The sequence below is a fragment of the Lutjanus erythropterus genome, chromosome 19 (assembly GCF_056507025.1).
Source record: "Lutjanus erythropterus isolate fLutEry1 chromosome 19, fLutEry1.hap2, whole genome shotgun sequence".
Taxonomy (NCBI): Eukaryota; Metazoa; Chordata; class Actinopteri; order Lutjaniformes; family Lutjanidae; genus Lutjanus; species Lutjanus erythropterus.
In genome coordinates this window covers 27,493,535-27,521,164 of record NC_139335.1, presented here as the reverse complement: position 1 = coordinate 27,521,164, position 27,630 = coordinate 27,493,535, and the positions used below count along the sequence as shown (strand labels likewise).

The following is a 27,630-nucleotide window of genomic DNA, read 5'->3' as shown; positions in this document are numbered from 1 at the left end:
CACCCAAAATGACAACTGCAGTCTTAACTCATATGCTTCATCAATACGATAACAACTACAGTTCATTAAGATGTCGTCTTGCTTGAAATAAAGGATCATCCTGTCTTTCACATCCAGTAGGGCTTTGTATTGAAAGAATCTAGCAATACAATACAAATCATGATATGGGGGTTATGATTCCATTTATTGTGATTTATTTTGATATTATAAGCAAGGTGATATAAGTTATTGTTATTTTTTTTTAATCTAATTTTAGGAAAACTGTCATATTATAGAAAACACATTGTATGCATAAAATCTGAGTTAAAATTTTACATTTTTATGCAATTAAAACAGTGGAGATAAATAACAACACTGCTACCTATAAGTAAGGGGTTTAAACCAAACACAGACTGAACCAATGCCATGAATCTTTGCATGTATCACAATATCACCATACAGTTTTTTGAGAAATGATGCAATGTCACAAAATATAAAATATCAATACTGAAGTGAATTGATATTTTTTTACACCCATTACATCCACATGAAGACATACACACTTTTTTATTTAATTTAGTTGCCAACAGTAAATTTAGTGAAAAATCCCTCATCTTTTTCTTCGCCCTCTCTTCTCTTCTTTTTATCCTTCTTTTTCTTTGTCACACTCTTTTGTGCATACCAAAACACACACATGCACACACAAGCCAGCGTTGGATTGATGTGGGCCAGCCCTCCTCTGGTCAGGAGAGCCAGAGTCTTTGATCTCTTTTCTCTGTAATACACAGGGGTCTTTCCTTTCACTCCTGGTAAAGTTCACACACTCTCACTCACACACACTCACACATGCACACACACACACACACACACACACACACACACACACACACACACACACACACAGAGACTACACTGTGGTCTGTCCCTAAAAAAAAGCACAACAGGGGAGCCCGAGTCTGCTTAGAAATACCGTGCACACACTGCACGTACACACAGCTCTGACCTTTACTGCTTTGATACATCAGCTTCTGCTCACTTTATACTTTATACCACACACACACACACACACACACACACACACACACACACACACACACACATTATCGCACACACATGCTCAGGGGTTAAAGCTCATAACATGTTCATCATCTCGTGAATCACACTGTTTCTCGTCACTGTATGTACTGTATTTCACCGTGATGTGAGCATTTGTGTCTGTGTATCAGTAAACTTTATTTTATGCCGGAGTCCTTAAAGTTTAAGGTTTAATATTTCTTTTTCAGTACAATGCACGTGTGTCTGTGTGTGTCTGTGTGGACAATTAACAAAGAGTGTGTATTGGTTTCGTTGAATCCTGTAGCAAACTTACCCAGAAAATTAGCCTCCTGCAGTTTTCGGTAGGGCTGAACAATTAATCTTTTTTTTTTTTTTTTTTGCAGTATTACCTATTGCAGTTTTCAAACATTTGTTTAATGCAAAATCTGTGTAAAAATGCCCTTTTAAATTTTATGTCATGCAGTGCAGATATCCTAGCCTGTACATTAAATTCTATTGATTTAAAGGGACAATTCACCCCAAAATCATACATACATTTTTCCTCTACATAGATTTGGTGTGAGTTTTTGTGAGTTTTGGAGATTTTGGCCGCAAAGACATCTGCCTTCTCGCCATTATAATGGAACTAGATGGCAGTTTGTTTGTGCTGCTCAGCGCACCAAAATAATACATTTGAAAAACTCAACACCAGTGTCTCTTTCCAGAAATCACTACCTGGTTACTCAAGACATTGCTGTGAGTAGTTTCATGTGGGAACTACTTTCTGTCTAGTAGGAAGAAAGTAGTTCAAGTAGATTCTATCGCAGAAAAAAATAGCTCCTACATGAAACTGCTCACAACAAGGTCTGTGGATTATCTTGAGTAACTGGGTCATGATTCCTCTAAAGAGACACTGGTGTTGAATTTTTCAAATGTATTTTTTTGGCTCTTTGTGCACCACAAGCCGAGCGACATCTACTTTCATTACAATCAAGTGAAGGCAGACATCTCTATGGCCGATATTTCCAAAATCCTGCAACTCACACCAAAACAATCTTGATGGATAAATAGCACTACAGAAGGAACACTATGTATTTTTGATTTAGGGGTGAACTGTCTCTTTTTGAACACATCTTTCTCTCAAAATAATCACAATATGGTATTTTCTGAAAATAATTCAGCCCTAGTTTAGGGTATAGTTGACAGGATTAGATGTTAGCTAAGTGTTTTTCTTCAAATGAACAGTGTGTCACAGTAATAGTGTTGCAGGGCTTCAGTATGTGTTACATTCCACTGTATCAGTGTAAATCCAAATCCCTCATTTCTGTAGTGCAAAAAAGGAAACACATTGAAATTCCAATGGAGATAGTTTTTCCAAGCAGGGATTTTAATCTCGGGGACATCAGTGGTGCATGAAGAATCTTTTAAGAAGATATTCTATGGTAGGTTCAGGAAGGAGGCTGCCGTGAAAGCTACACAAAACCCATGGAAAACAGTTCTAAGGCCACATAACACTAACTAGTGCTGTCAGAATGACAACGCGGTGCACCTTTAAACAGCCAATTAATCCAAACAGATGCATGATACAGTAACAGTTAAGTAAATCTGTGTGAGTATAAATGGCTGGAAGGAGTTTCACTCCTGTGTTTTCAGTGTTAATGCACCTCAGCTTGTGATAACAACCTTGAAATTGTGCTATACTTGCTTTTCCGTTTGACTTTACAGTGTGCAAAACTGTTAGCATGCTCTTTAGCAATGCATACAGTGTTCTGTTAGCTTTTTTTTGGCTTTCTATAACCGTTTGAAGGGTTTATCCTCATCAGCATAGGCGAACATCGCCTTTTTGGTGCAATACTGTATTTTTGCAGCATGCACAAGGTTCTCATGCATGGTAAACACATGGGACCATCATTTCTTAGGGATTCTTGAAACAGAGGGTAATCTTACAAAGGATATTAGATATAACAGTGGAAAATGTTGAATGAAGATAGAAAAGGGTGAACAGCAAGTCAAAAAATTAATATACACACTGGAAGAAAAGGAGGGAAATAAATGAAGAATTTGCAGAGATTGTAAGCATCTGGAAAAAGATAGCTAGAAACATTCAAATGTTAAAATAAAGATACTGTACAGACAAATAGGAACATCAGAGATAATGCTAGGAGTTAAGAAAGATATTGTACCAGATGCAAAGAATGATCGGGACAGAGCGGCAGTAGTCATGCAGGGGAAGTGAGTGATGCAAGAAAGATGAAATTTGTGAGATTGCAAAAAGGAGGACAGCGAAAAATAAATAGGATTGTTTTAGATTCAAAGATGGAACAAACTGCAGAGGTGAGTGTGTGTGAAGGTCTGGTTGAATGTGGAGGTGTGTGTGTGTGTGTTTGTGTGCAAGTGTGTATGTGTGTTTGTATGTGTGAAGGGTTGCATTCCAAAATGCTAAATTTTTTTGGCAAAAATTTTACCATGTCTTACGATTGGTTCAATTTTTGCATTTCAGGAATATATTTTACTTATTTTAAGTAATTCAGTTTTTACAGCCCATTTTATTTGAACAGTGACCACTTTCATGGTAGACTGACTGTTTTTGAAATGGTGGATGGGTAGCCCATTTTGGAATGAAATCCTCCTTCTGTTCTTTCGTGCCATCTCACTCACCAGCTGTTTCCCTCCTCAGCAACAAAGTACACAGTGAGTGTCACAACGCTACCGACCCCTTTCTGGACTGGTATTTATTTATTTGTTTATTCATTTCTGAACCCCTTCCGTTGATTGACTTTACAACCATTCCTTGCTTTCTTTTGTGTTTTAGAACACCATCCTTTCCTTGTCCCTTTGTTCCTAACTTTTTTCTGAAGTACATACCTGGCTTTCTTTAGCTGTTATTTGTGTTGGCTTATTTTTAAGAGTACATTTTCTGTTGCCTGCACCTTGCAGTACAGTTGTTGCTTTACTGTGGTTGACTATTGGCCCTGTGAGGAAAAGGGAGTTAGAGTTGATTACTGGTACAAGTTTTGGAGGGTAAGAAAGGAGGAGGTCACTGACAGTTTTTGGGTGTTTCTGTATCAAGTAGATAAAAAAATACTGTCCATACTTTGCCAACTATTCAATTAAGTTCAGTGGGAATTTTGCAGTCCCTCCAGGATTTTGTGGATTTTTTTTTGCGATTGTTGCGGCCTAAGATGCCTGATTTTACGACAGCTTTTCTATTAAGATTGTGATACATCTTGCAATATTTTTAGGCACTTTTTGCAATTAGATTGTGGGAGCAAGTGAAAATTACAAAAAACAAACAAACAAACAAACAAACCAAAAAATAAAGCATTTTTTTTTGTATAATTCATTAAAAATCAAAGGCAACTTGTTCCAAGAAGAATAAAACCACACTCTGTTCTGAATGTTCTAAGTAACCTTACCAAAAAAACTTACTTTCTTTGTATTTGAAGAAGTGCAGCTGGGGTTGTTTACACAAAGAAGGAAATCTTTTTGGAGCCCAAATTTATAAAATATAACTGTACAGAGCACTGAGAAATGTCAGTAACTGACAAATATTGTGCTCTTTTCAGTTAAAAAAAAAAAAAAAAAAAGTTGCGCTGATTGAACAAAATTCCAAGCCTGTGCAGAATTCATGGAGATTGGTTGAATTTGCATGAAGTGTTGAGATTGTAACAGTGCAACTTCCTGGAGGGGCTGATTTTGGGGTACCATTTTGTTTTTTTTGTCCTGCATAAAGCCTGTTCATTAAACTGTATATACTTTACTTTGGGTAGGTTAATTATAGATCATATATAACAAATTCTGACCTCAATGTTATCCTGCATTTTTGTCCCCACATCGTTTTCCAAATTAGGGCTGTCCTGCCCAGTGCTTTGGCAAGCTGTGTAGACACCCAGAACCTTGTTATGTTGAGCTGCCTTGTCCTATAGGTCCAGCCAAATGACCCTTTAAATGTCTGTGGCCCCCAGTGTGTCTTTATGTCCTGGCTATTTTTTGTACTTATATTTTCAGTGTTGGTTTTCACGTCATTCTCATGGCTTTGTGTGTGTATTTGAACAGAGTAACGTCTTCAAACACGTCTGTAATGCTCTCAATCCCCTCCTGTCTGTCCCCGTCCTGCTTCATTTTGCAGTAAGGAGCAGCAGAAGAACCACAATAAGGGGATCAATAAGTCTGTGTGGGAACAACGCACCAAGGAGCTGAGGAGGCAGACCCTGGTGTCCAGCCGTGAGGCCCTCTATAATGAGCTGGACCCTGATGACCGCTGGAAGGCAAGGACAGGGAGGGAGGAGCACAACAATGTAAAGGACAAGGCAACAAAGGCCCCTAGACTTGTGCTATCAGTGTACACAAGTGACGGCAATGACGATGATGACTTGTTAACATGTTGCTACTTATGCATAATATATTGTTTATTAATGTTCCCATGTGTAATCTATATTAGGGCTGCCCCCTCAAAGTCAAAATTCAAACCCCTCAGCTGACTGAGATTCTGCCAGTTGAGGGTTTTTTTGGTCAGTCAATGTGCATTAAAATAACAGGATGAAACAGATAAACGCTTACAAAATTACACAGGGAAATGAGTAATTATAAATAAGGATAATCAAATATATACTAGCTGGTGCATTTATTTTAAAAAATCCTCCTGACAAGAAGCACTGGTGGATGAGAGATGGTGAAAAGTTCTAGTTCTTGCTTTTTAGCTGCGTTATTGTACCCAGAGTAACACAACAGCATGACAGGCTGCAAACTGTAAGTGGAGAAAAATGATAGAAATGGTTCGCTTGCACTTATTTTCGCCACGGACAGGCTCAGATTGTTACTTTAAGCGTCTTACAACATCATGTTTTATTGCCCACGCCAAACTAAAAAAAACTGTGTGAATTTTGATACGATCATCAGCTTCATTTTAACTCAACCAAAACAAACTAAAATAAACCAAAAGCATCTTGGTTGAAATACACACTTAAATGATGGTGTGAGGGAGCGTAGAGTATGTGAGGCAGGTGGCGCCGGACAGGAGTGCAGCACTGCTGCAGCCTGGGGAGAGAAGGTCCACGTTGCTGATTTTGTAACTGAACCACAGGAAGACACTCAGTTTTACTTCTTCTGACTGTGTGAAAGATGAGTTTAAAATCGAGTCTTACTCATAAAACATACTCATGTAGGCCAATACAGGAATTTAGCATGGTGCACTGAACTGAAAAAAAGAAAAAGAAAATAATCATCAAATATTTGTATATATCGGCTAGGGGTGTGACGATACATCAGTCAGGATCGATATATCAATTCAGTGTTCAGTGATCCAGTATTATCGATGCAAAGGGAGACGCTTTTACTTTGAAATTCTCATGTCATGTATGTGTCTGAAACTGAAAAAAGTCTTAGTTGGGGACAGCCCTAATCAATATAATCAATAGAAAATGCCTTTTTTCTGAGAGAAATTCTGCCACTTTTTTCCTTGCTAGAAAAACCTGTGAACTTTATATCTTCTTCTTGTCTCTTCCATACCTTTCCCTCTGTGCTTCTTCTTTATCCTCTCCTCTCCTCGCAGGTGAACTATTCACGTCACATCCGTCCAGACATGAAGACCCACCTGGATCGACCCTTGGTGGTTGACCCACACGAGAACCGCAACAACAACACCAACAAGACCACCGCAAACAATTCAGACCTATGTTTCAGCCAGCACTATCCTGCTGATGAGCTCCACAGACAAACCCGCCTCCACGAACATGGCAGCCAAGTGGGAGGGGGCGGTGGAGGAGGCTCAGGTCCAGTCAGACCTCCCATGGAGCGGGGCGAGTCCACAGAGAGCAGGCGGAGCCGTAAAAGCGAGCACCATCACCACAGCTCGCACGTCCGACTGGATGCCACGGTGATCCCCGGGCCGGGCTCGGAGGAGAGGCCCTCCAGGCGCCATCACCACACCCGGAGCGGCAGCCGAGGGGGAGGGCAGTCAGAGCACAGGAAGCCCAGGTCACATCGAAAATGTGCAGAGGATGGCGAGGACGGCGGAGGAGGAGCTGGAAAAACAGGGAGACATAAGAGCAGAGGGGTTGATGGAGGTGGAGAAGGGGGAGAGCAGGAAGGAGCTGGCGACGGCGGTGAGAGGAGGCCAAGAAGAAATCGCCATGGCAATCAAACGGACAGCGAGGGGAAGAGGATGTGCCAGCACAGAAGGAAGTATGTCCATCGCACTTGGCTTTAGATACAAAAGTGCTAACTAGAACAATAAAGGGTCCTTCAGCTTGTTCCCGCAGGAGAACTCTTTTTGGTTCCTGCTAGAACCACAGGCTCCTCATAGAACCCTTTCAGAAAGTTTACCTGGAACCCAACATAAAGCATTATACCTAGAATCATCTGTAAAAGGTTTCACCCAGAACCCCCTATGAGAGGTTCTACAGAGAACCCTTGTATGGTATAATGGTTCCAGCCAAAACCCTCTCTGGGGGTGTCCCACCTTCTGAGGGTTCTAACAAGGACCCACTTAGGGGTTTCTATCGCAACCTTTTTATATTTCAAGGGTTTTATCTAGATCACAGTCAGGGGGTTCTACCATGACCTTATTATTTTCCAAGTGTTTTATCTAGAACCCCCCAAAGGGGTTTTACGGAGAACAGTTTATTTTACTAGTGTTTTATCTAGCCCCCATCAAAGCGGTTCTTCTGAGAACCTTTTTAGATTCCAAGGGTTTAATCTAGAACCTACCAAGGGGGTTTCCTGAGAACCCTTTCGTAGTCCAAAGGTTTTATTTTGAACACACTTGGGGGTTTCTACTGGGATCCTTTTTATATTACAAGAGTTTTAGGTAGAACCCACCCAGGAGGTTCTACCGAGAACCATTTTGTAGCACAAAGAACCTTTGACCAAAGAGAATAATTTCAACAATCCTTGAAGAACTCTTTTTTCCAAAATGGTTCACTGGATGAAAAGAGTTTGCAATTTAACCCATGGTTGTAATAATAACTCTTGACAAACCCTTTCCTCAGGAAAGGGCTCATCAGAAAGCAAATGGTTCTGGGTACAACCTTAGCTCTTTAGTGAGAACCCTTTTGGAACCTTTATTTCTATACGTATATGATAAATAATCAGTAGCAACAACAGATGTTCTCTAATCCCAAAAGTTTCTCCTCATTACTTCTTCCCTCTTCTCTCTTCTGTGCTCCTGCCATACCTTTCTCTGGATATCATTTCTGCCTTTCCCATCTTTCATCTTCTCTTTCCATTTCAACTTTCTTTTTTTTATCACCAATCGTTTCTTCTTACTCCCTCGTTCTAGGGACTGCAGTGTCCCTAACCTCTCTACCACACGGCCCATCCAGAAGAGCCTCTCCAGGCAGGACAGCCAGTACAGTGAGGACATGGACAACCTCATGAATACCAAACTGGTCTCTGGCTCCACCCCACCCAGCGAGGTTCACCCTAATCCAGTTACCAACCACGCTGTGGCCCCTGGCTTTGGATCTGCCCTCCATCTTGCTAACAGTGGCACTCATGGGAGTTTGGTCACATTAGATAGCTATGGGAGCATCGCGCATCACCGTGCCAACAGTGTCATCAGGCTGCCCCACCCTGACTACACAGCTGTAGACATGCCAATTTTTCCATCCACCAATGCCATACTGCAGGGTAAGGGCAGAATGATTGAGTGTAGTTTTTCTTCTGTTATCTTGTCCTTTCTTTAAAGGAGAGATCTGTAATATATTTACTGTAATAAAACAAAATTACCATGATATGTCATTAGAGATTAAGGAAACTTTGACAACAACACTACAGCTACTGTATCCTTTGAAATTTCTATTCCAGTCTATGTTATTATTTATTAAGTTTCACTTTAATTAGACTTCAAATTTATGCTGAATGGTCGCCAAATGAGTTAGTGTCTGTTTTACCGTCATCCTTCTCTCCCTCTTTGATCCAGTCAATAAGAACGCAAACACAGAGCCTCTGCCAGCGAAGGAGGATAAGGACGATGATGATGATGAGAAGGGAGGTGAAGGAGGACCAAGGCCCATGCCTCCCTTCAGCTCCATGTTCATCCTGTCCACCACCAACCCGTGAGTGAGATGGTTCCAAATACATGCGCACGCACTCGCCTACGCCATAGACCCTTTCAGAGCTGACGTCATGAATACGTCAAGGTGTTAGCTAGAGGCAAAACAAAGAAAAACTAGAGGTGAACACAGAGTGGTAGGCCACATAACCAAGCGAAAATGTCATCTTGCTGTGTCGTTGGGTGTCAGAACCGAAGTAGTAATGGCTCAAAATTGAAGTTTTATCGTATACCAGCTGCCACTGCCAGTCCGAAAAAACAAAGACGACTATGATTAAGTGTGATAAGATGAAGATGAAAGCTGGGAGATGTGTACAAGCCACAAAACCTGAAAAAAAAAAAAAAACTTGCTCACCCCAAGTGTTTGGGGAATTGTTTTGCCTCCACCTAAGCTCCGTCCACAAAAAAAGGCATGATGTTTACCAACAGAAAAGAGGTCTGTGTCCCGTATGGAAAATGAATCTACTATAAAGTCACAGCTACAACACTTGTGCACACACCCTACACATGCACACAGATGCAGAAAACAAATGCACAAAGAAAAACATGTCTTTGTTTGCTCCTAGGTTTCGACGGGCGTGTCACTACGTCTGCACCCTGCGTTATTTTGAGATGTGTATCCTCCTGGTCATTGCCATGAGCAGTATTGCCCTGGCCGCTGAAGACCCTGTCTGGCCCGAGTCCCCTCGCAACAATGTAAGAAAACTGACTCGCACTAATGTACCAGTGGTTGGGTGGCATGAAATGTTATGTGTATACATGTTATTATAATACCCGCAACCTTTGTTGTTATTTAATAAGCTGGTTGCTTTTTGCTTTAAAGTATCACTTACATGTCACACATCACATAAAACCATCCTACCATTATACTGATTGTTTTTTAGTGTGCCACGATTTTTTAAACATACCCAAAGGGAGACAAACTCATGAATCCTTTTTGTCCAACGTGTTAACGCAGCTCCGTACTTAAACAACTGAGACAGCCATTTTTAAGCACTGCTTCCAGTAGATGTTTCCAGTTAATGTTTATAACAGTTAAATTAAGCAATATGTTAATGGAGTCTGGCAGGCGGTAACTGAACTCCGAAGTGTGCATTTTTGGAGCAGTGGGCTTTTGTTTTCAAGACAATGGACTTATCTTTACAGTAACAGGCAAATGACAGTTAGAAACAGCTGTTCCTCTCACAATGTAGGACTCATCATCACTTGTCAGTATTTAATATTTAGTATTTAATATGCTGTTTGTGGTTCCAGTTCACTATTTGGACTGCAGTACTCTTTTTTTAAGTGTTAGGGTCTTCCATGTTTCGTCTTTAAAATAAAATCAATATAAATACATTGCACTTCAGTGTAAAATTATAGGTCGACATCTGAATTTGAAAATCACCAGACTGTACATATCCATCTTGTCACTCTTTCCATTAGCCTGATGCAGCAGCAAATCATTCCCTCTTTCTCTTTGTGCAGGTGCTTCGCTATTTCGACTACGTCTTCACAGGAGTGTTCACATTTGAGATGCTTATAAAGGTAAGGCAGTGTCAAGAATCAGCAACTTCCTCCAGAGGTATTGAGAAGCCCAGCCCAAATGCGGATTAGACACAAATTAAAGGGGTAGTTTGGATTGTTTGAAGTCGGGTTGTATGAGGTTCTTGTCCATAATCAGTATATTACCCACAGTAGATGGCAGTTGACACACCCCCAGTTTAGAGAAGCAAAGAGAAGTACTAGCGTGGGAAGCTAAGCAATGAAATGCTGTGGACTGGATCAGCAACAAAAGTAAAATAATGTACACATGTTCTATATTTAAAATATTTTCACTGTTTTTCTTTGCCAACAGACAGCCTTGTCTGACAGAGAAATGCCATTTTACGAGCCAGATATTGTTCTCTCCAAACCAGCCAACCAGAGGCAGAATCAATAATTATACTCTGCACAATACTGGAGTTCCTGGTCTACCACAACCTTGATTGGTTTGTTTGTGTTATTATGTGACTTTGGTGAATCTGAGCTTTCCTTTTATGAAGCACAGAAGTCACACAACAGTACAAACAAACTGACAGATTGAGGCAGTGGTGGACCAGCAACTCCCATTTTGCCTACAGGGTTTGATTGTTTGGAGAGAGCAACATTTGGCTTGTGTAATGGCGGGAAAGGGTGCTAATGTAAAGCAGTAAAAATATTCTAAATATAGCGTATATTTAAACTGATATTGATTTTTTTAGGTGGACCTTTTTTAAAGGGTTTCAATGCGTTTTGCTGCTGACGCCATCCACAGCTCCATTGCTTTGCCTGTGCTAAGTACCTCATACAACCCCACTTCAGATAATCAGAAATATCCCTTTAACTGTACACTTAAGCCAAATCGCACATCCATTTCACAGCGGTTTACATCTCATAATCATCTTCTCTTTCTCTCCTGCAGATGGTGGATCTGGGATTGGTCTTGCACCAGGGCTCTTATTTCCGGGACTTGTGGAACATCCTTGACTTTATAGTGGTTAGTGGTGCTCTGGTGGCCTTCGCCTTCACGTAAGTCGCCCTCCTGCGTCCCGCTGTCTTCTCCTCTCTTCCCCTCCTTGCTCCTCCTCCTCCTCCTCCTCCCCGTCCTCCTCCTCCTCTGCTGTCTGTCTACAGCCTCACTGGCACCTTGGAGTACATCATCCCTTTTTCTTCTTTAATCACCCATGGCTCAACTCAGGCTCTCTCTAACACTCCCTGACTTCTGTTCTGTCATACTCTTACTCTCCTGTCTTTTCCTCCATTAAAATTTTTCCCACCTGTGCTTACAAATGGCCAATCATCTGCAGTTGGTCATTTCCTTTGCCATTTTCTAAGTCCATCCACCCGCCTTTGCCCCAACATGTTAAAAAAAAGTAGTATCCCAGCATTCCCTTCCTATCCTCCTCTTCCCTTCGTGAGAGGTGAGGACCACCCTTTGCACCTGTAACCCTTTAGTGCCCAGGGCGTTCTAGAGTTAAAGGCCCATGCAAAGCCAGGCCTGGTCATGCTGAGCTGGCTCCCAAAAATCTCCACACCCTTCTCCACGGCAAAGCAGGTACTTTAAACCCTACTTAATCTGCATGACTGTGAGGATAAAATAAAGTTACATTTCCATAACTGGGTAAAGTTAGGGCTTAGTTTATGAGCTTTATGCTGGGTACAAAGCATGAATTGTGAGTTTTGGGATTTTCTATCATGCTTTTGCATGGTTGAGGAGAATATAAAGAGAAGCAGGACTTCAGGACTGGAGTCAAAGTTAAATGTAATGTGATATTGCAGTAGTTTGAAGACATACACTTCAAAAAGTAGAGAATTTTAATATAATGGTAACCCTGTATCCACTGACAGAACTTCTCTCACAGGTCATCTGCAGAAATCTGCACAAAGCTTGTGCTTGATCCTATTTGCTGACATTAAAAATCCAGTCTGTATTTTCAGGAAACAACTAGAGTCCGATCAATGTGGGAGCAGATATAGTGAATTCTTGATCAGGAATAAAAAATAACTTTTACTATGTGGATTGTGCAGCTATTTATGAATTTCTCTTGTCAGTGACTACTATTCATATTTTTTCCAATGTAAGGCCCCATGGTGGTCCACTGGAAGGGGAGGGACTTCGCCTCTCTATTACTGTTACCTAATAAATGGTACTTGTAGATGTGTTGTATAAAAGCAATATCAAACTCAAGGTTGTACTGTTGTACTGAATATCAGCACGGCCGTGACTATCTTCGGCCTACGACCAAATCATACCCGTGCTGATATTCAGTACAACAGCACTCCCTCTCGTATGATATTGCTTCAGTGCAGGCCAGCATGAAGATGAGAAATTGCTTGTCCCATAACAAAAATATGAACTTGGCAGGTGCTCCAGGGTTCTAGTGGTGGTGCCCCATCTATACAACTGGGTTCTGCCCCAGTCCTTCTCTCTGAATCATTTTCGTTTGTGTGTTTTTCCACTTAAACTCTTCCCGCTAATTTCTATTTGTGTATGTGGTACACATAAACCTGTCTGTGTTTCTGTTTGTGTGTATATATCTATGTGCCTCTGTCTTTAACTCTGTGTCCTATAACCTCTTTGTGTTGCATATTTATATGTGGGTCAACTTTATATGTGTCTGTATGTCCTCCCTCTGTGACTAACTCCATACTTACCAGGGAAATGTGAAAACAATGGACTACTAAATAGATGTACAGTGTTAAAAGTGAGTTAAAACTACTGGACAAAAATAATGAACCAAGTAAACACAGATGGATTTAAAGCGATTTTACATGAATGATGAAAACTTAACTTAATTTGAGTGATAAATGAGTGCCAGAGAGAGCAAACTGTAATTATATAAGCAATTCTGGTACATATAGTATGTTAACATACAGACAGGTTCACAAAACAATCAATTGAGCCAGCTGAACCAATTAAGTTAGATTTAACTACGATGGGGGTTAACGACACTAATGGCTGATGGGGAGATCTGAACCAGTCAGAAGAGACTCGCACACATCTAGATAGCGCCTTAATTCAATTGGTGGAAATCAAACAGCACTCCAGAAAGGCTCAGCAGCCTCATTGGAGATGTTTATCGCTCCTTTAATCCAATTAGTCTGGTCTGAGGGCTGCTGGTGTCTTGGACCGCTCTTGCCGCTGTCCTGCACATTTCTGCAGCCGGACTCAGCTTTATGTCCAGGCGGGCTCCCGGCACAGAGACGCGATAACTGGCCAGGTTTGGTTAGCTTAAAGAAAACCATCGATATGTTTTTGTTTCTCCTGACAATGTTTGTCCTAATAGGCATTAATGTGTTTTAAAATATGTTTAAATGTGGCCATGTCAATCTTGCATTTCTAGCAGGCAATAATAAGTAAAGCACTGACATACAGTATAACACATGCGACCAGTTTCACAGACACTTATATTAAACTAGTCCTGGTTTTAAGCTGTTTTGGATTAAATTTAAATGACTGCAAAAGGAAGGATTAAAGCTACTCTAGTCTGAACTTCTGCATGTCAGGGAGCATGGACTATTTAGAATATCTAAAATTAGGGGTGCCTACACTTTTTCCCTCAGAGGGCCAAAACTGAAACTTAATGGTGGGCTGCAGGCTGAAGGCAAACACCTGTTGTACTGTATTGTTAAGATGGTAGTAGGATTCCAAAGGCTGTGGGTTGGAGTCAATAAATACCCATGACAACCACAGTCCTGGTACATGGGTCACACTTGAGAAATACTAGAAATACTAGACTACTAGTACCAGGGTACCCCCACTCCTTTTTTATGTACCATTTTTACCTAAAACAAACAAACTCAAAAATATTACATTATCGTGGGACACAAGTAAAGCATTAGATAGAAATACCTAAAGGTGGCATTAGAACTCAATTGATTGTTTTATTACCATATCAGCTGATCACTTTTCCCCCTGAATTTTGCCAGTAGCAGGTCTTGAGTCTGGGCTAGCTATGGATGCCAAATCCAAAACAAGAAAAGCCTCAAAGGAAATTAGAGAATATAAAAGCTTCTGCTCCAAACGTAAGGAGTTTCAGCCACTGCTTTTATACATATTTTGAGCCAGAACTGTCCAAAAATGGAGTGGCAGCTGGGGTGGCAAGGCATCTTTCAGGGGTGGCAGCTGCCACCTCATGCCACCCCTCTAGATCCGCCCCTGTCTCTGTTACTGACCTTACTCCAGGGCTCAGTAGTCCCTGACTAACTAAGCCAACTTTAAGTCACGTTCATAAAAGCTACTGAAATGTCCTAGTTTAACTCCTACTCCTGGATTAATATAATCCCTGTCTGTGAAACTGTCTCATGATGTTTCAAATGGAGGGCTAATTTACAGATTATAAAAGTTGGATTTGTAAGATTTTGATGCAATAAGAGCATGATGTAATTAAATTTCCAATGCAATTAAGCAATTAATAGCAAAGCATTTTCCAGCTGATTGATAACACCAGTAATAGTGAACGGCAGTAGTTTGGTGCTGTGGTCTAGTTCTGAGTGTGCATTTATATGCATGTGTGTGTTAGACTTAGTAACAGCAGTCTATGGGTGGGAGGGTTGATCTAATAAAAAGCAGCCCTTGTGTTCTTTCTCTCTTTTTCTCTTTCTGTCTCTCATATGGATGTTTTCCCTCGAAAATCCCTCCTTTCTCTGTGCCCCATTCTGTTTGTCTGTCTGTCTTCCTCTCCCTTGGTGTCACTGTCTCTCACCTCTTTCTCATTTCTCCGTTTGGACCACCAACAGCGGCGGCGGGTAAAGTTCTCTCTCTTTTTCCTCCTCATTCTCACCCTCTGCACTCTCAGCGCCTGTTTCTTCTGATCACACGTCATCTCTTTCCTCATCATCCATCCCTCATCACAGTTGACTTCTGTACTTTGTCCGTTCTTCCCTTTTATGCCATTGTTCACCATGGAACAGCTCTGACTCAAACACAACTAAACCTTAAGTTCAGGTCCTCAACTGAATCACACACATACCATCTGATATTTTATGCTAATCACAGGTTAGCCACAGAACAATTAGAACAGCAAATGTGAACACATTTGATCAAAGGTCCCCATAAAGAAACTTCTGGTATATTTTCCACCATAAACAGGTGAAAATGACACAGAATAAACACGTGCAAACACAATTCAGTGCACCAAAGAAAAGAAAATGCTATAGGACCAAGGAGTTCACACACAGACGCACACACACACTTACAGCACACACCAGTACACATGTGTGCACACTTCCCACATGCACACAACCACCAGCAGTCTTACCATCTGGTATAACATCTGTAAGACACAGGCAGCTGTACACGCAGCTGCCTTCTCCCCTAAGAATCACTGTCACTGACTTTTGACCTGAGTGTCTTCACCCTGAGCTTCATACTGGATATGTGACAAAAATCATGGTAGGGAGTTAAACTAACATAAAGTTTTCCATGATGCTGAGAGGTTATCCAGTTATTTAAATAAAGAGTATGCCTTTTCTAGCATCAGTTAAAGGAGAAATATGTAACATATATATACTGCACAAAATCATAAATGACCATGAAATGTCATTGGAGATTAAGGAAACTCGCTTATCTGACAACAACGCTACAGCCTGTGTGTTCTACTTTGAAATTTCCATTCCTGGCCAGAATATATTTTTCTGTCTTTTGTTGCCGAACGTGTCGCCAAATGAGTAAGTGTCAGTTTATGAGTTATAAGAAATCATCAGAAATCTTTTAGAGGGAGTAGATATTCATAATGGTTAAATTGAGCAATATGTAAATGGAGTCTGGCAGGTAAGCCAGACCATCTCCAGCTCCAGGGCGTGTATTTTTGACAGGATAACGGTCTTAGCTTTACATCGACAGACGGGCTCCTGCAGGCAAACTGTGCCTGAGCTTCCAGTCTGGGGAGGAGGGGATGGAGGGAAACAACTCGCATCAACCCTAAATCGTGTATTAAATTTGCCTTGGTCCAGACCTTCAACTGAAACTTCAGTCTGATATGAGGCTGATATCAAAAAGGGATTTCCAATTCACTATATGGATTGAAGTACTCATTTTAAACGCTTACATATTTCTCCTTTAAGTCCTGTATTGTTTCTTTAGAATAGATATTTCCTGTAGTTTGATATTTAGGTGCATACTCAGTCTGTTAACTGGCAGGCTCATGTGTAGTTCTTATACATTTGCTTTTAGCATTGTGGGGAGTCTTCAGCACCACTGAAACAGAGGGTTTTTTTTCCTTTTCCCTTACACATGTACCTAAAAAAAGTGACAAGGAAAAACAAAGAGGTTTGGCTCAGCATTTCAGTCAGGAAATGCTTGCTTAAATATCTTTGTCTTTGCCAGAGTGGCCTATAAGACAAGATTCCATGCTGTTCGAACAATGCTGTGAAACCAGCTTATCCTAGTTGTAGTTTAGAGTTGATATAAACCCAGTGGTTGAGTCATCAGAAGAGAGAGTTTGGCTGTTTATTCAACTTTTCACCACTTTTATGCAACCAAATTGTGACTTATATTAAAGGTTTAAAGGGACAGTTGCCTCAAAATCAGAACCACATATGTTTCCTCTGGCTCGCGGTGGTATTTATCCATCTAGTTTGTTTCTGTGTGAATTGCAGCGTTTTGGAGATATCGGCTGTGGAGATGTCTGCCTTCTCTCGAAGATAATGGAATTAGATGGCACATGACTTGTGGTGCTCAAATCTTTGTTTGAAAAAATTCAGCACCAGTGTCTCTTTCCAGAAATCATGACCCACTTACTCCAAATAAAGGTTGAACATAAACCCGCTCACAACAAGGTCTGTGGATCGTCTTGAGTCACCAGGGAATGATTTATAGAAAAACATACTGGTGATTAATTTTTCAAATGCATTTTTTGGCAGTTTAAGCCAAAGTGCCATCTAAGTCAATTATATTTAAAAGTAGGCAGACATCTTTATGGCTGATATCTCCAAAACTCTGCATCTCACGCCAAACCAATAGATGGACAAATAACATGACAGGCCAGAGGAAAAATATGTAGATGATTTTGGGGTGAAATGTCCCTTTAAAGGCGTGAGAAAAACTACAAGATGGGAAGCATTTCTAAATTGTCAAAATGTTATGTAATAGTAGGGCACTTTACTTTAAGCCAGCGCTGTAGCAAGGCTTCCTATTGTCAGGTGCTAACAGATAATACGGGGTTGTTTATGTCTCGCCGAGACCACGACTAAACTCTCTCTGCAAATGCCTCTGTGTAGAATAGAGTTCTCCATCACTCAAACTGCTGCTTAAAAGAGGAAATATTGCAGCATGGAAAGCAAGGTTTCAATGCAGCATGAAAATATTTCACCATTAGCTGGGCATGTGCAAGCCGAGGCTTTAGCCGTCTTTGTAAAGCCTTGAAGTACAAGTGTAGCTACTAGATAGCATTCAGACAGGAATGACGCCAGTTGTTCCCGTAGCATGTACTGTAGTTGTACAATACCACCTAACTCTAGCATGTAGCTACACCGCTAACCTCACACGTAGAATTAAGGCTATAGCGTAATATGATAGCAATGCTGCATGTGTTGCTATGTATTTAACCCAGACGCAGTTACTCATTTTGAGTTAACTCGGACACAAATATCATCAAGGAATGGCTGCTCACTGCCATTTTGGAATCAAGATGACTAAGCCTGTCAGATGCACCTGAACCTGCTGACTCTACTTATTTGTATGCGTGTGTGTGCGTGTATGTCCGTGTGTGTACTCTTGTGTGTATGTACGTATCTGTCACTGTGTGTTGGTGTACGTACGTGTGTGTGTGTGTGTGTGTGTGTGTGCGTGTGCATGTGTAGGGGAAGCAGCAAGGGGAAAGACATCAGCACGATCAAGTCGCTGAGGGTACTGAGAGTGCTGCGACCTCTGAAAACTATCAAACGTCTTCCCAAGCTCAAGGTATGCTCACGTAAAAAAAAAAGTTTGATTGTCATGGGGAACATCTAATCAAAATAAAGCTTATCAATTGTCATTCCTTACTGTTCTTTGCAATTTTTATCAGTTCATACTGTGCATTATATTGTATATGAAGGCCCAAACACAGTGAAAGTGATAATTAAAGCCAAGGATAGACGCTAATATTTTAAAGCACTGGCCCCACGGGGCACCAAACCACTAAATTTGGTTTCCAAAGTACATTACTGGTGGCTCAAATTTAAACTTATGTTAAAATAATCCAGAATTTTTAATGTTAAAAAAAGAGTTAGACTTCTTGGCTAGTTTAGGAAACTGGTGCTCTGTTGTTTCCACTGGTCACGTCTGCACCATGGTTTTGATCCGTCCTCCACACAGTTGCATGTCTCACCAGCAGCGTCTCAGAAGCAGAGCTTTTTTACTTGCTTTACTGATTTTGTTTAATTGGTCCTCAAATCCTTAAATAGGCTATGTATTTAATAGTAAATTTTTTGTCTGTTTTTATGATGCCACCAGGGTGTTTTATTTGGACAAGTGACCAGATTCCTTTTGTTGTTTCTGTGTCTGACTTCACTTGCCAGCTCTCTCCGCTCTGTGCTACATAACGCAACATCCGTCAACAAATAGACTTGTCGCATAATCATAAGCATTGTCTAGAATGGCTGCGATCAGCTCTGGCGGACGTGATGAAGCTCTACTGCGGTGCAGCCATGCCTGGTAGAATCAAGCCATTAGATGCCTCATACTCTAGCTACTGATGCTCCGGGTTCCACTCTTCTTTTGTCAGGATCATAAGCAGTTTGAGTCGGCTTGGTAAACCCAAACTTCTGTAGCCCCGACATATCTGGCCATCCAGTGATGAGTACTGTTTGATGTTTGGTGGCCACAAAGTCACTTTTTGTGGTCGCTGGGTCCTCATTTGATGCTCCAAAATTGAAATTCGAAGTAGGGGCGTCATGGCCTCATAATGCTTTGGGTGCACGTTCAGCCATTTAAAACAATAGGTGTACTTCAGCACATGCGCTTCCAGTGTGTTTGGACCTTTAGACATTTTCAAGTTGCTTCAACTGCGACCAGATAGCTTTAAAATTGCATTCGATGCCACAGTTTAAGACCAAACTACACAAATAATGTCAACCCTGTGTATTTCTTTCATACAACAATCAACACCTCTCCCTCTGCTGTTCTCTTTCTCCATCCTCAGGCTGTGTTTGACTGTGTGGTGAACTCCCTGAAGAATGTGCTCAACATCCTGATTGTCTACTTACTCTTCATGTTCATTTTCGCTGTGGTGGCCGTGCAGCTGTTCAAGGGACGCTTCTTTTACTGCACTGATGAATCCAAAGAGTTTGAGCGCGACTGCAGGTCAGGAAGTACCTCGACTTTAATATATACTCAGAAACACAAAAATATCTGCATTTGTAAGTCAACCTAAGCATTTACACATTGTGCTGACGAAATCATATGTGGCGTTTTAGGGGAGAGTATCTGGTGTATGAACGTGATAACGAAGTGAAGGCGCAGAAGCGGGAGTGGAAGAAGTACGATTTCCACTACGACAACGTGGCTTGGGCCCTTCTCACCCTCTTCACTGTGTCAACTGGAGAGGGGTGGCCGCAGTGAGTATGCATAAATGTAGCCGTCGCATGCAGCATGCTTGCTTTCTGACAACCCGTAAACCCTCCCCGTTCCCTTCTCTTCCTCTGCAGGGTGCTGAAGCATTCAGTGGATGCGACCTATGAGAACCAGGGTCCGAGCCCGGGGTACCGGATGGAGATGTCCATCTTTTACGTGGTGTACTTTGTGGTCTTCCCCTTCTTCTTCGTCAACATCTTCGTGGCTCTCATCATCATCACCTTCCAAGAGCAAGGGGACAAGATGATGGAGGACTATAGTTTGGAAAAGAATGAGGTGAGGAAGGATTAAGAGGATGAAGGACAATGGAGATTGGGAGGGTGAAAGAGGGAGGATTGTAACTGCTGTGTAGAGAAAAAGGGATAGACAGAGGAAAAGACAAAAGACAGGAGAAAATCTCAAGTGGGATGAGAACAAAACTTTTTTTCTGTGTGTTTTGCAGAGAGCCTGTATAGACTTTGCCATCAACGCCAGGCCCCTGACTCGCCATATGCCTCAGAACAAGCTGAGCTTTCAATACCGAATGTGGGAGTTCGTGGTGTCGCCACCATTTGAGTATACTATCATGGCAATGATTGCGCTCAACACAGTTGTGCTGATGATGAAGGTAAAAAGTCTACATGCTACAAACATAGAAACAGTAATGCACACATAAAGAGAAACAGCAGGATGTTTCATGTGGCTGCCCAGTCAGTCTTGATGGTAAATGAAGTCAATATAAATCCCTCGGTGCTGCTATATTGACCAAGAAGGTTTTCCTGCAGCCGTGCAGCAGTGCCTGCATGTACCAGGATGCTATAAAAGCAAACACATCCTGCCTTGTTTGTATTTCTCTGAACCAATCACGATGGTCTTGGGTGGAGCTAAGCCCATGATGCGGCAGTTGGTTTCCCTGTAAAATTGGTGGAACATTTGCCCATGGAGAGGCGAGCCCTGGCATCAAAATATCTAAATTCCTGCAGAAGAAAAGGTAACAGCTGCTAGCTCATTTACATTTGTACCATTAGCAAACCAGGTGTTAATTTGCCATTTTCAGTGAGTAGGTTGTTATCTCAGAGGTTGCTGTTGTTTCCTGGGAGCTTTGAAAACATAAATAGTGGATGCCACAGTGCCGACTGAAACCAAGCAACCAATGGCAGACTTCTATCCACAGTGCATCCTGTGACTCAGACTATTTCAGGGTTAATACAACTAAATTCCATAAATGTGGTGCAGATGTGAAAGCCCTGTTAGACCCAGCATGGGGATGTACGTCGGACGTTCGTTTGGCAGGGGTGTGAGTTGACCTGCTGCTCCATCTGGAGAGTTTTCTAGGCTTAGTGAGACAGCTGGAGGCTGCTGTCAAAGTGACAGTGGGAAGCAGCGGTGACTACAGAGGTGAGCTGGTGAGCAAGGTAGCTTTTCTGTTAAAGGACAGTCAACCCCACCCTCCCCTCAAAACAATGTGATTATCCAATGGCGATGTTTCACTGTGGACATAATCATACGACAATTTGGTAGACATCGCCCAACCGTAGCAGAGACTAGATTCCAAGCTGAAAAAGCTATAGCTGTCCCTTGCATCCCCTGACATCACTGCGACATCACTGGATGCAGGAAAAACAACACATTTTGCTGCAATATAGTCAATATAGCACACTGAGGATTTGTTGCTTATATTTACCACATTTTCCAGCAGCACTGACTGGACATCCACATGAAAAGTAGCGAATTTCCCCTTTAATAAAAACACACAACAACAACATGCAGCAACAGAAACAACTGACTGCTGAGGTTAACATCTCTCTCTCTCTCTTGCTGTCTCCACATCTGTTACACAACATAAACACTGGACTGAAAAAAAAAAAAACATTTTAATGAATATGTCTGACTCTCCATTGGGTGAACTGTGTGTATGTCTTCATTCTCCCCCTCCTTTCTGTCCCTGGCCGTGTGTGTGTGTGTGTGTGTGTGTGTGTTTGTTTCTGTATGTGTGTCTATATTAATGCACACGTATCTGTGTGTATGGCAATCCATTGTCTTGTATTTGCACACTGGTTTGTCGGTATGAATGTGTGCGCTGCCTGTGTTTGTGTGTGTGTGTGTGTGTGTTTGTTTATAGTACGACGGAGCTTCTCAAACCTATGAAGATGTGTTAGCAAAACTGAACATAGTGTTTACCTCCCTCTTCTCCATGGAGTGTGTACTCAAGATCATCGCCTTTGGAGCACTGGTGAGTGTATGTGTGTTTGTGTGTGGTGAAGATGTTCTACTCTACTGTGTCTTTATAGAAAATGAAAAAAATCAGGTATTACTATTACATGCACAACGGTGAGACAGTTTAGATGTCTTCTGTAGCCTCTCCTACTGATGACAAAAGCCAGATGTTAGTGGGTTTTTTGTCCAGTATAAAAATGGCTTCCATCAGCATTCACTCACGGGTCAAATGACTCTGCAGTGGTTATGGGAATTGACCAGCTCCAGCTCTGATCAGAAGTGATGTAAACATGACACCCGAGTGGACATTTTGATTTCTGACCCTTTTTGGTGTCCCTAACTTTTTCAACTTGTTTTGCGCTTTTTTCATGCAAGTACAACTCGGTTTGACTCTGTTTCACTCTGAAGCTAAACTTCAAATCACAGATATTTCATTAGAAGTTAGAGGTTAGCTCGATACGCGGAAGGCCGTATCTTGTGCCAGCATTTGGTTTATCTGTGGAAGAGGATCCGTACCATCTGTAGATATTAAGGGCTCATTCTAAAGTAACAAAAACACATCGATTCTTATTTTCAGGTGATTATGCACTAATGAAAACATTCTTATGAATATTACATTTCATTTTGACATATTCTCCCAATAAGTCCCTGATAATCTTATGCGTCAGACCTTTAGCCTTTAGGAAGAACTCAAAATAAAAAAAAAGACAATCAAAACATTTTATGTAGGCCAAAAAAATGTGTTCTTGGCCAATGACAGAAATTCTTAAAATTCAGTCTATATGCACTCTGCCCTGCCTGAAATCCACTCTTTTTTAGCCAAGGATCTATGTAACAATTACTACTGTTCAAACTGAGAAAACTTCATTTAACACTCATGCTTTCAACAATGTTTAAAGAGCACTTTCTTCCAAAAAGGGTTCTTTGGCTGTAAAGGGTTCTTAATGAAGCCTCTAGTCTTACAAAGAACCCTTGACGAAACCTTTCGTCTAAAAAAGGTTTCCCAGAAGCAAATGGTTCTGGGTAGAACCTCAAGCCTTCAGAAAGAATCCTTCTGAACGTGTATGCCTGCGTGCCTGATAAGGAAGACAATGTGTTAGAAGAGACTAGGGGCTGACAGCAATGGATGATGATGGATAAATTAAATGACGCTCTGTTTCATGTAGTGAAGGTCTACATAGAGCATTATCACATCCTTATTTAAGGAGAAACTGTGGGGAAATAATGAGCTGTTATAGGTAAAAAAAAAATGATGCAAAGAAATAAGAAACTGCCAGAAGTCAGCAGTAAAGTGTGCAGTGATCAGAGCTGCAGAGGAATGGGGAGGGGGGGGGGGGTGAGCAAGGCAAGGGTGGATAGAGGAGAGAGTTTAGGGATGAGTGTTGGGAGGAGATACAGGACAGAGTGGGGGACGGTAATACAGTAATTAGAAGAAGGAGAGTGAATGACAGATAGGCTGTAAAAAAGAAACGCAAAGATTATAAAGAGGGTGGAGATTAAACAGGACTGGATTTTAATCTGGGCATTGCAGTCAAACATACACTGCACATACACACAAAATAACACCGGGGCCTTAGAGAAGTCTGTTTGTGTGTTTGTCAAGGTGGTTTATTTTATTAGCCGCCTCCCTCACTCTCGTCCTTTCCCTCCACTTGTCTAATGCACAGTTTGGCTGCGGGCAATAAGTAGGAGAGCAAAGGAGGCAGACCTCAATCATCAGCTTCACCGTCCCTCTTTCTTTTTTGATTGCTCTGCTTTTAAAGGAGAAATATGTAATATATTTACTGTACTAAATCATAGAATGACCATGATATGTCATCAGAGATTAAAGAAACATTATAAATTGAAACACTTGCTTCTCTGACAACACAGCTACAGCCGACATGTGACTTTAAATTCCCATTCCGGGCTGGAATGACTGTTTTCGTTTGCCCGTTTCATGTTTATTAGGGTTGGAATTAAGGATGAATAGTCGCCAAATGAGTCAACGTCTGTTAACGCTAGAAATGAAAGAATTCCATAACTACTAGAATGGCCATAAATGGTCATTGTGACTTTGACTTCCAAACTATTGTGTATTTATCAATATGCATGCCATTGCATGCAGTAAACCATAATGGTTGCATATATTAACAACAGTATTTTTCTGTAGGATAAAAATCATCAGTGATCTAGTCTGAAATTACTCAGATCAAGAAACAGTTAAATGGATTTTATAAGATTATAAACATGTTATTTTAACATTAATAATAACAAATTTTCATCTAGCACATCACAAAAATAATCATAGCCTATGGGGAAAGGTGGGAAACGAGTACAAAAATAAAACCAAACAAAAAGTGTTTGGTCTCCCCTTTTTATTTTTAATTGAGTCTGATTACTGAATTATTTGTATTTTATTGTCCAGAAATAGGAAATGAGGCAACTTGTTAAGTTTTAAAGACAGAGACAATGATAGTTGCTACACAACCATGGTTAATAAATGAGCACAATAGGCAAAAATGATCTTTTTTTGTCATTTATCTAAAAATACAGACACTTTTAGGAAAAGTCAGGCTGCAGCAGCACTATTTGAAAACAGTCAAAATGACCACCTTGTCTGTTCTAGTGTTAATGAGTCAAAAGAAATCATAAATAATCTTTTAGAAGGAGTACATGTTTATAAATGAGCAAAATGTTAATGGAGTCTGGCAGACAGCAAGGCAGGAAGTCACTGAGTGTGTATTTATGGGCTTTGTTTCCAGAATAACGGTCTTAACTTTACACTGACAGTTATAAACAGCTGATCATCTTACAGTACCGTCTATGGCTCTGCTGCATTCATTTAAGAGTGCTATGATCTTACGTTTTGCTCCTTTAAAGCAAAAATGAAATCATGTTTTATTATATGTGTTCGTGCAGATGTGTGGATGGATTTGACGTGATACCCTTTTCTGAGAAACTAGAAGGAATTCATTGTGACTTTCTGTGGGTTTGGTTGATAACGTGCAGCAGTATAAAGTATGTGATGTTTGATGGTGTAGTGTTCTGATGCAGTACAAGTTGTCCCTGGCTTGTCTGCTGGCATCCATCCAACATACCGTCACCGATGGTCCATTTGTCTTATCTAATTTCTTTCCTGTTCCTGTCGGACACTGACATGTCTTTTTTTTCCCCCCACTTTCTTGTCCCCTTTCTCTTTCTGTCTGGATTTTATTCTCTTTCTGTCTTGCTCTTTCTTCCTCTCTCCCATCGTCTCATTCTCCTTCTGCATTTTGAACTCATTTTAATATCACTTCAATTCTGTCATATCCTTTTCCTTGTTATTTCTATGTGCTCTGTCTACACTCTATCGCCATGCATCACCCACTTCTCTGTCAATATTTTATCTGCCTTTTCCTTTCCATCCCCACCACATCCACATTCCTCTACTTTTTACTGTCACGTTCTCCCCACATGTCACCTCGTCATCCTCGTCTTCTCTTCCCTCCCTCTATTCTCCTTCTTTTCTTTTATTTGCAGAATTATTTCAAAGATGCCTGGAATATTTTTGACTGTGTAACAGTTCTGGGCAGCATTACTGACATCCTGGTCACAGAGCTTGGGGTAAGTAGAATCTGTAGATGTGTATGTTGGAGTAAGGTTGTCAAAAGTATTGATACTTTGATAATTTTTTGATACCACACATGGAAAACAATACAGTACCCCTTAATTATAGCATTAAAAGTACAAAGGCTGTAAAGATTCATTCAAGAACTCGGCACAGTTCAGTCTTTGTTATCCTTCCTAAAATTTGGCTTTCAGCAAAACCAGACAGATTACTATTTGCTGTGGTATCAAAAGAGGTATTGAAGTTTAAAATTCTGGTATTGTGACAACTCTACTGAGGACTCAGATCTGTAAACAGACAGACGTGATAGTGCTGTCACGGCGCGTCATCAATCCTGAGGTCAGCCATGTTGGAGATATGTAAACAACGAATCCGAAACTAGCAACTGTTCCTGATGATTGGCTCCCTTCAAATGAGGCCTTGTTGGACGTCTTTAGTGGAAATCAGCATTCTGATCCAAAAGTTGACTAGTAGACTATCAGACTCAAAATCTAACCTAACATATTTCATTACATTTAGTCAAACTGTCCAAAATGTCAGCTGACATGCACATTGATGATTGCCTTTCGCATCATCTACACACCACATGGTTGTAGGTTTCCAAATCTTTGCAACATTTAAGGTCTTCAGCTGTGTGTTCTTTGTCAAAAACATGAGGTAGTTCATTATGTCGGGGTAGGAAATAGGCAGTCTGTCATTCTAAGGCGAAGGAGCCAAGTCACACAAGTCTTCATCACCTGTTAACCTCAGTTTCTCATAATATGGCGCCCTTTCCTGCGCACCAAGTCCTTCTCTGTAAGTTTTTGCAGCTTCTACATCTTTTCCTGAAAGTCTCTGTGGCTGTTGTTTACATCCCAGTATCTCCATAATGGTCGTGCGTCCGGGTTACTGACCAAACCGTGGCATCTGTGCAAACACTCTATTAAACTAGCGATGTTTGTCGACTGTATGTTTGTATTTCTAAGGTGAGCTTCAGCATATGTCTTATGGGCTTGTGCATCTGCCACATTGTTTAAAAAACATACAGTAGAGAAGACGAAGAGTTCGGGCACAGCATGAGTTAGAGGCCACTGTTGAGTCGTGCATTGCTCAGTCATGCATGAACATCTCTTGAAAGTCTTATATAATTGCCCCAGTTGGTGGGACGAGGACAGACCTGACTCCAGCTAGCCAGCACTGACAGCAAGGCAGGAAGCATGCTGAGGCGCTGTAGTCAGCCAGCGCACAGCTTCTGCAACCTAGTAGCCAATCAAATTATCAGATTGCGTCTCAGGTGGCCAATAGAGGCTTTGCAGTTGCATTAGACGTCTGTTATTAACTGCAGCTGAAGTCTTGAAGGTCCACTGGACATCTAACTGTGCACAAGCAAAACAACTGGACTGGAAAAGAAATATGTAAAAGATAGAAGTTAGGGGTCCGTTCTTCACACCATCACCTAGTAGTGACACCCTTCATCACTTAAAAACAACACCAGTTTATTTAGAGTTTTATGTTAATTATTACACTCAGTTGTTTAAGCCAGCGGTTTTCAGAGTCTGAGACAGTGGGCCTACCCTCAGATAAGTTTTGGTCAATTCCTGGGTGTCTGTGGCAGTGGTTCTCAAATGAAGGTCCAAGGCCCCCCAAGGGTCCTCCTGGCACTCAGTGAGACATTAACATTTGTATGATTTACTTGAATTATCATGATATAAAATAATCTTTTCTTTTCTTCTTTCTTTACAATAG

At 41.1% G+C, this 27,630-nt stretch overlaps 1 protein-coding gene across 14 annotated transcripts in view; it reads left to right on the top strand.

The window, feature by feature from the left end:
- Window positions 1-27,630, top strand: part of cacna1aa (calcium channel, voltage-dependent, P/Q type, alpha 1A subunit, a) — a 138,040-nt gene that overhangs the window by 67,195 nt on the left and 43,215 nt on the right. For 12 of the 14 annotated variants that reach the window (XM_084743617.1, XM_084743609.1, XM_084743607.1 and 9 more), the window contains 15 exons: window positions 3,692-3,742; window positions 5,144-5,312; window positions 6,566-7,197; window positions 8,294-8,643; window positions 8,936-9,071; window positions 9,634-9,763; window positions 10,535-10,594; window positions 11,490-11,596; window positions 18,371-18,470; window positions 19,690-19,850; window positions 19,964-20,104; window positions 20,195-20,396; window positions 20,563-20,727; window positions 22,222-22,332; window positions 25,818-25,901. In XM_084743617.1, coding sequence (XP_084599743.1) covers window positions 3,692-3,742; window positions 5,144-5,312; window positions 6,566-7,197; window positions 8,294-8,643; window positions 8,936-9,071; window positions 9,634-9,763; window positions 10,535-10,594; window positions 11,490-11,596; window positions 18,371-18,470; window positions 19,690-19,850; window positions 19,964-20,104; window positions 20,195-20,396; window positions 20,563-20,727; window positions 22,222-22,332; window positions 25,818-25,901 — 2,599 coding nt within the window. The remainder of the gene's footprint in view (window positions 1-3,691; window positions 3,743-5,143; window positions 5,313-6,565; window positions 7,198-8,293; window positions 8,644-8,935; window positions 9,072-9,633; window positions 9,764-10,534; window positions 10,595-11,489; window positions 11,597-18,370; window positions 18,471-19,689; window positions 19,851-19,963; window positions 20,105-20,194; window positions 20,397-20,562; window positions 20,728-22,221; window positions 22,333-25,817; window positions 25,902-27,630) is intronic. The other 2 variants (XM_084743610.1, XM_084743614.1) reach the window with 2 other exon arrangements.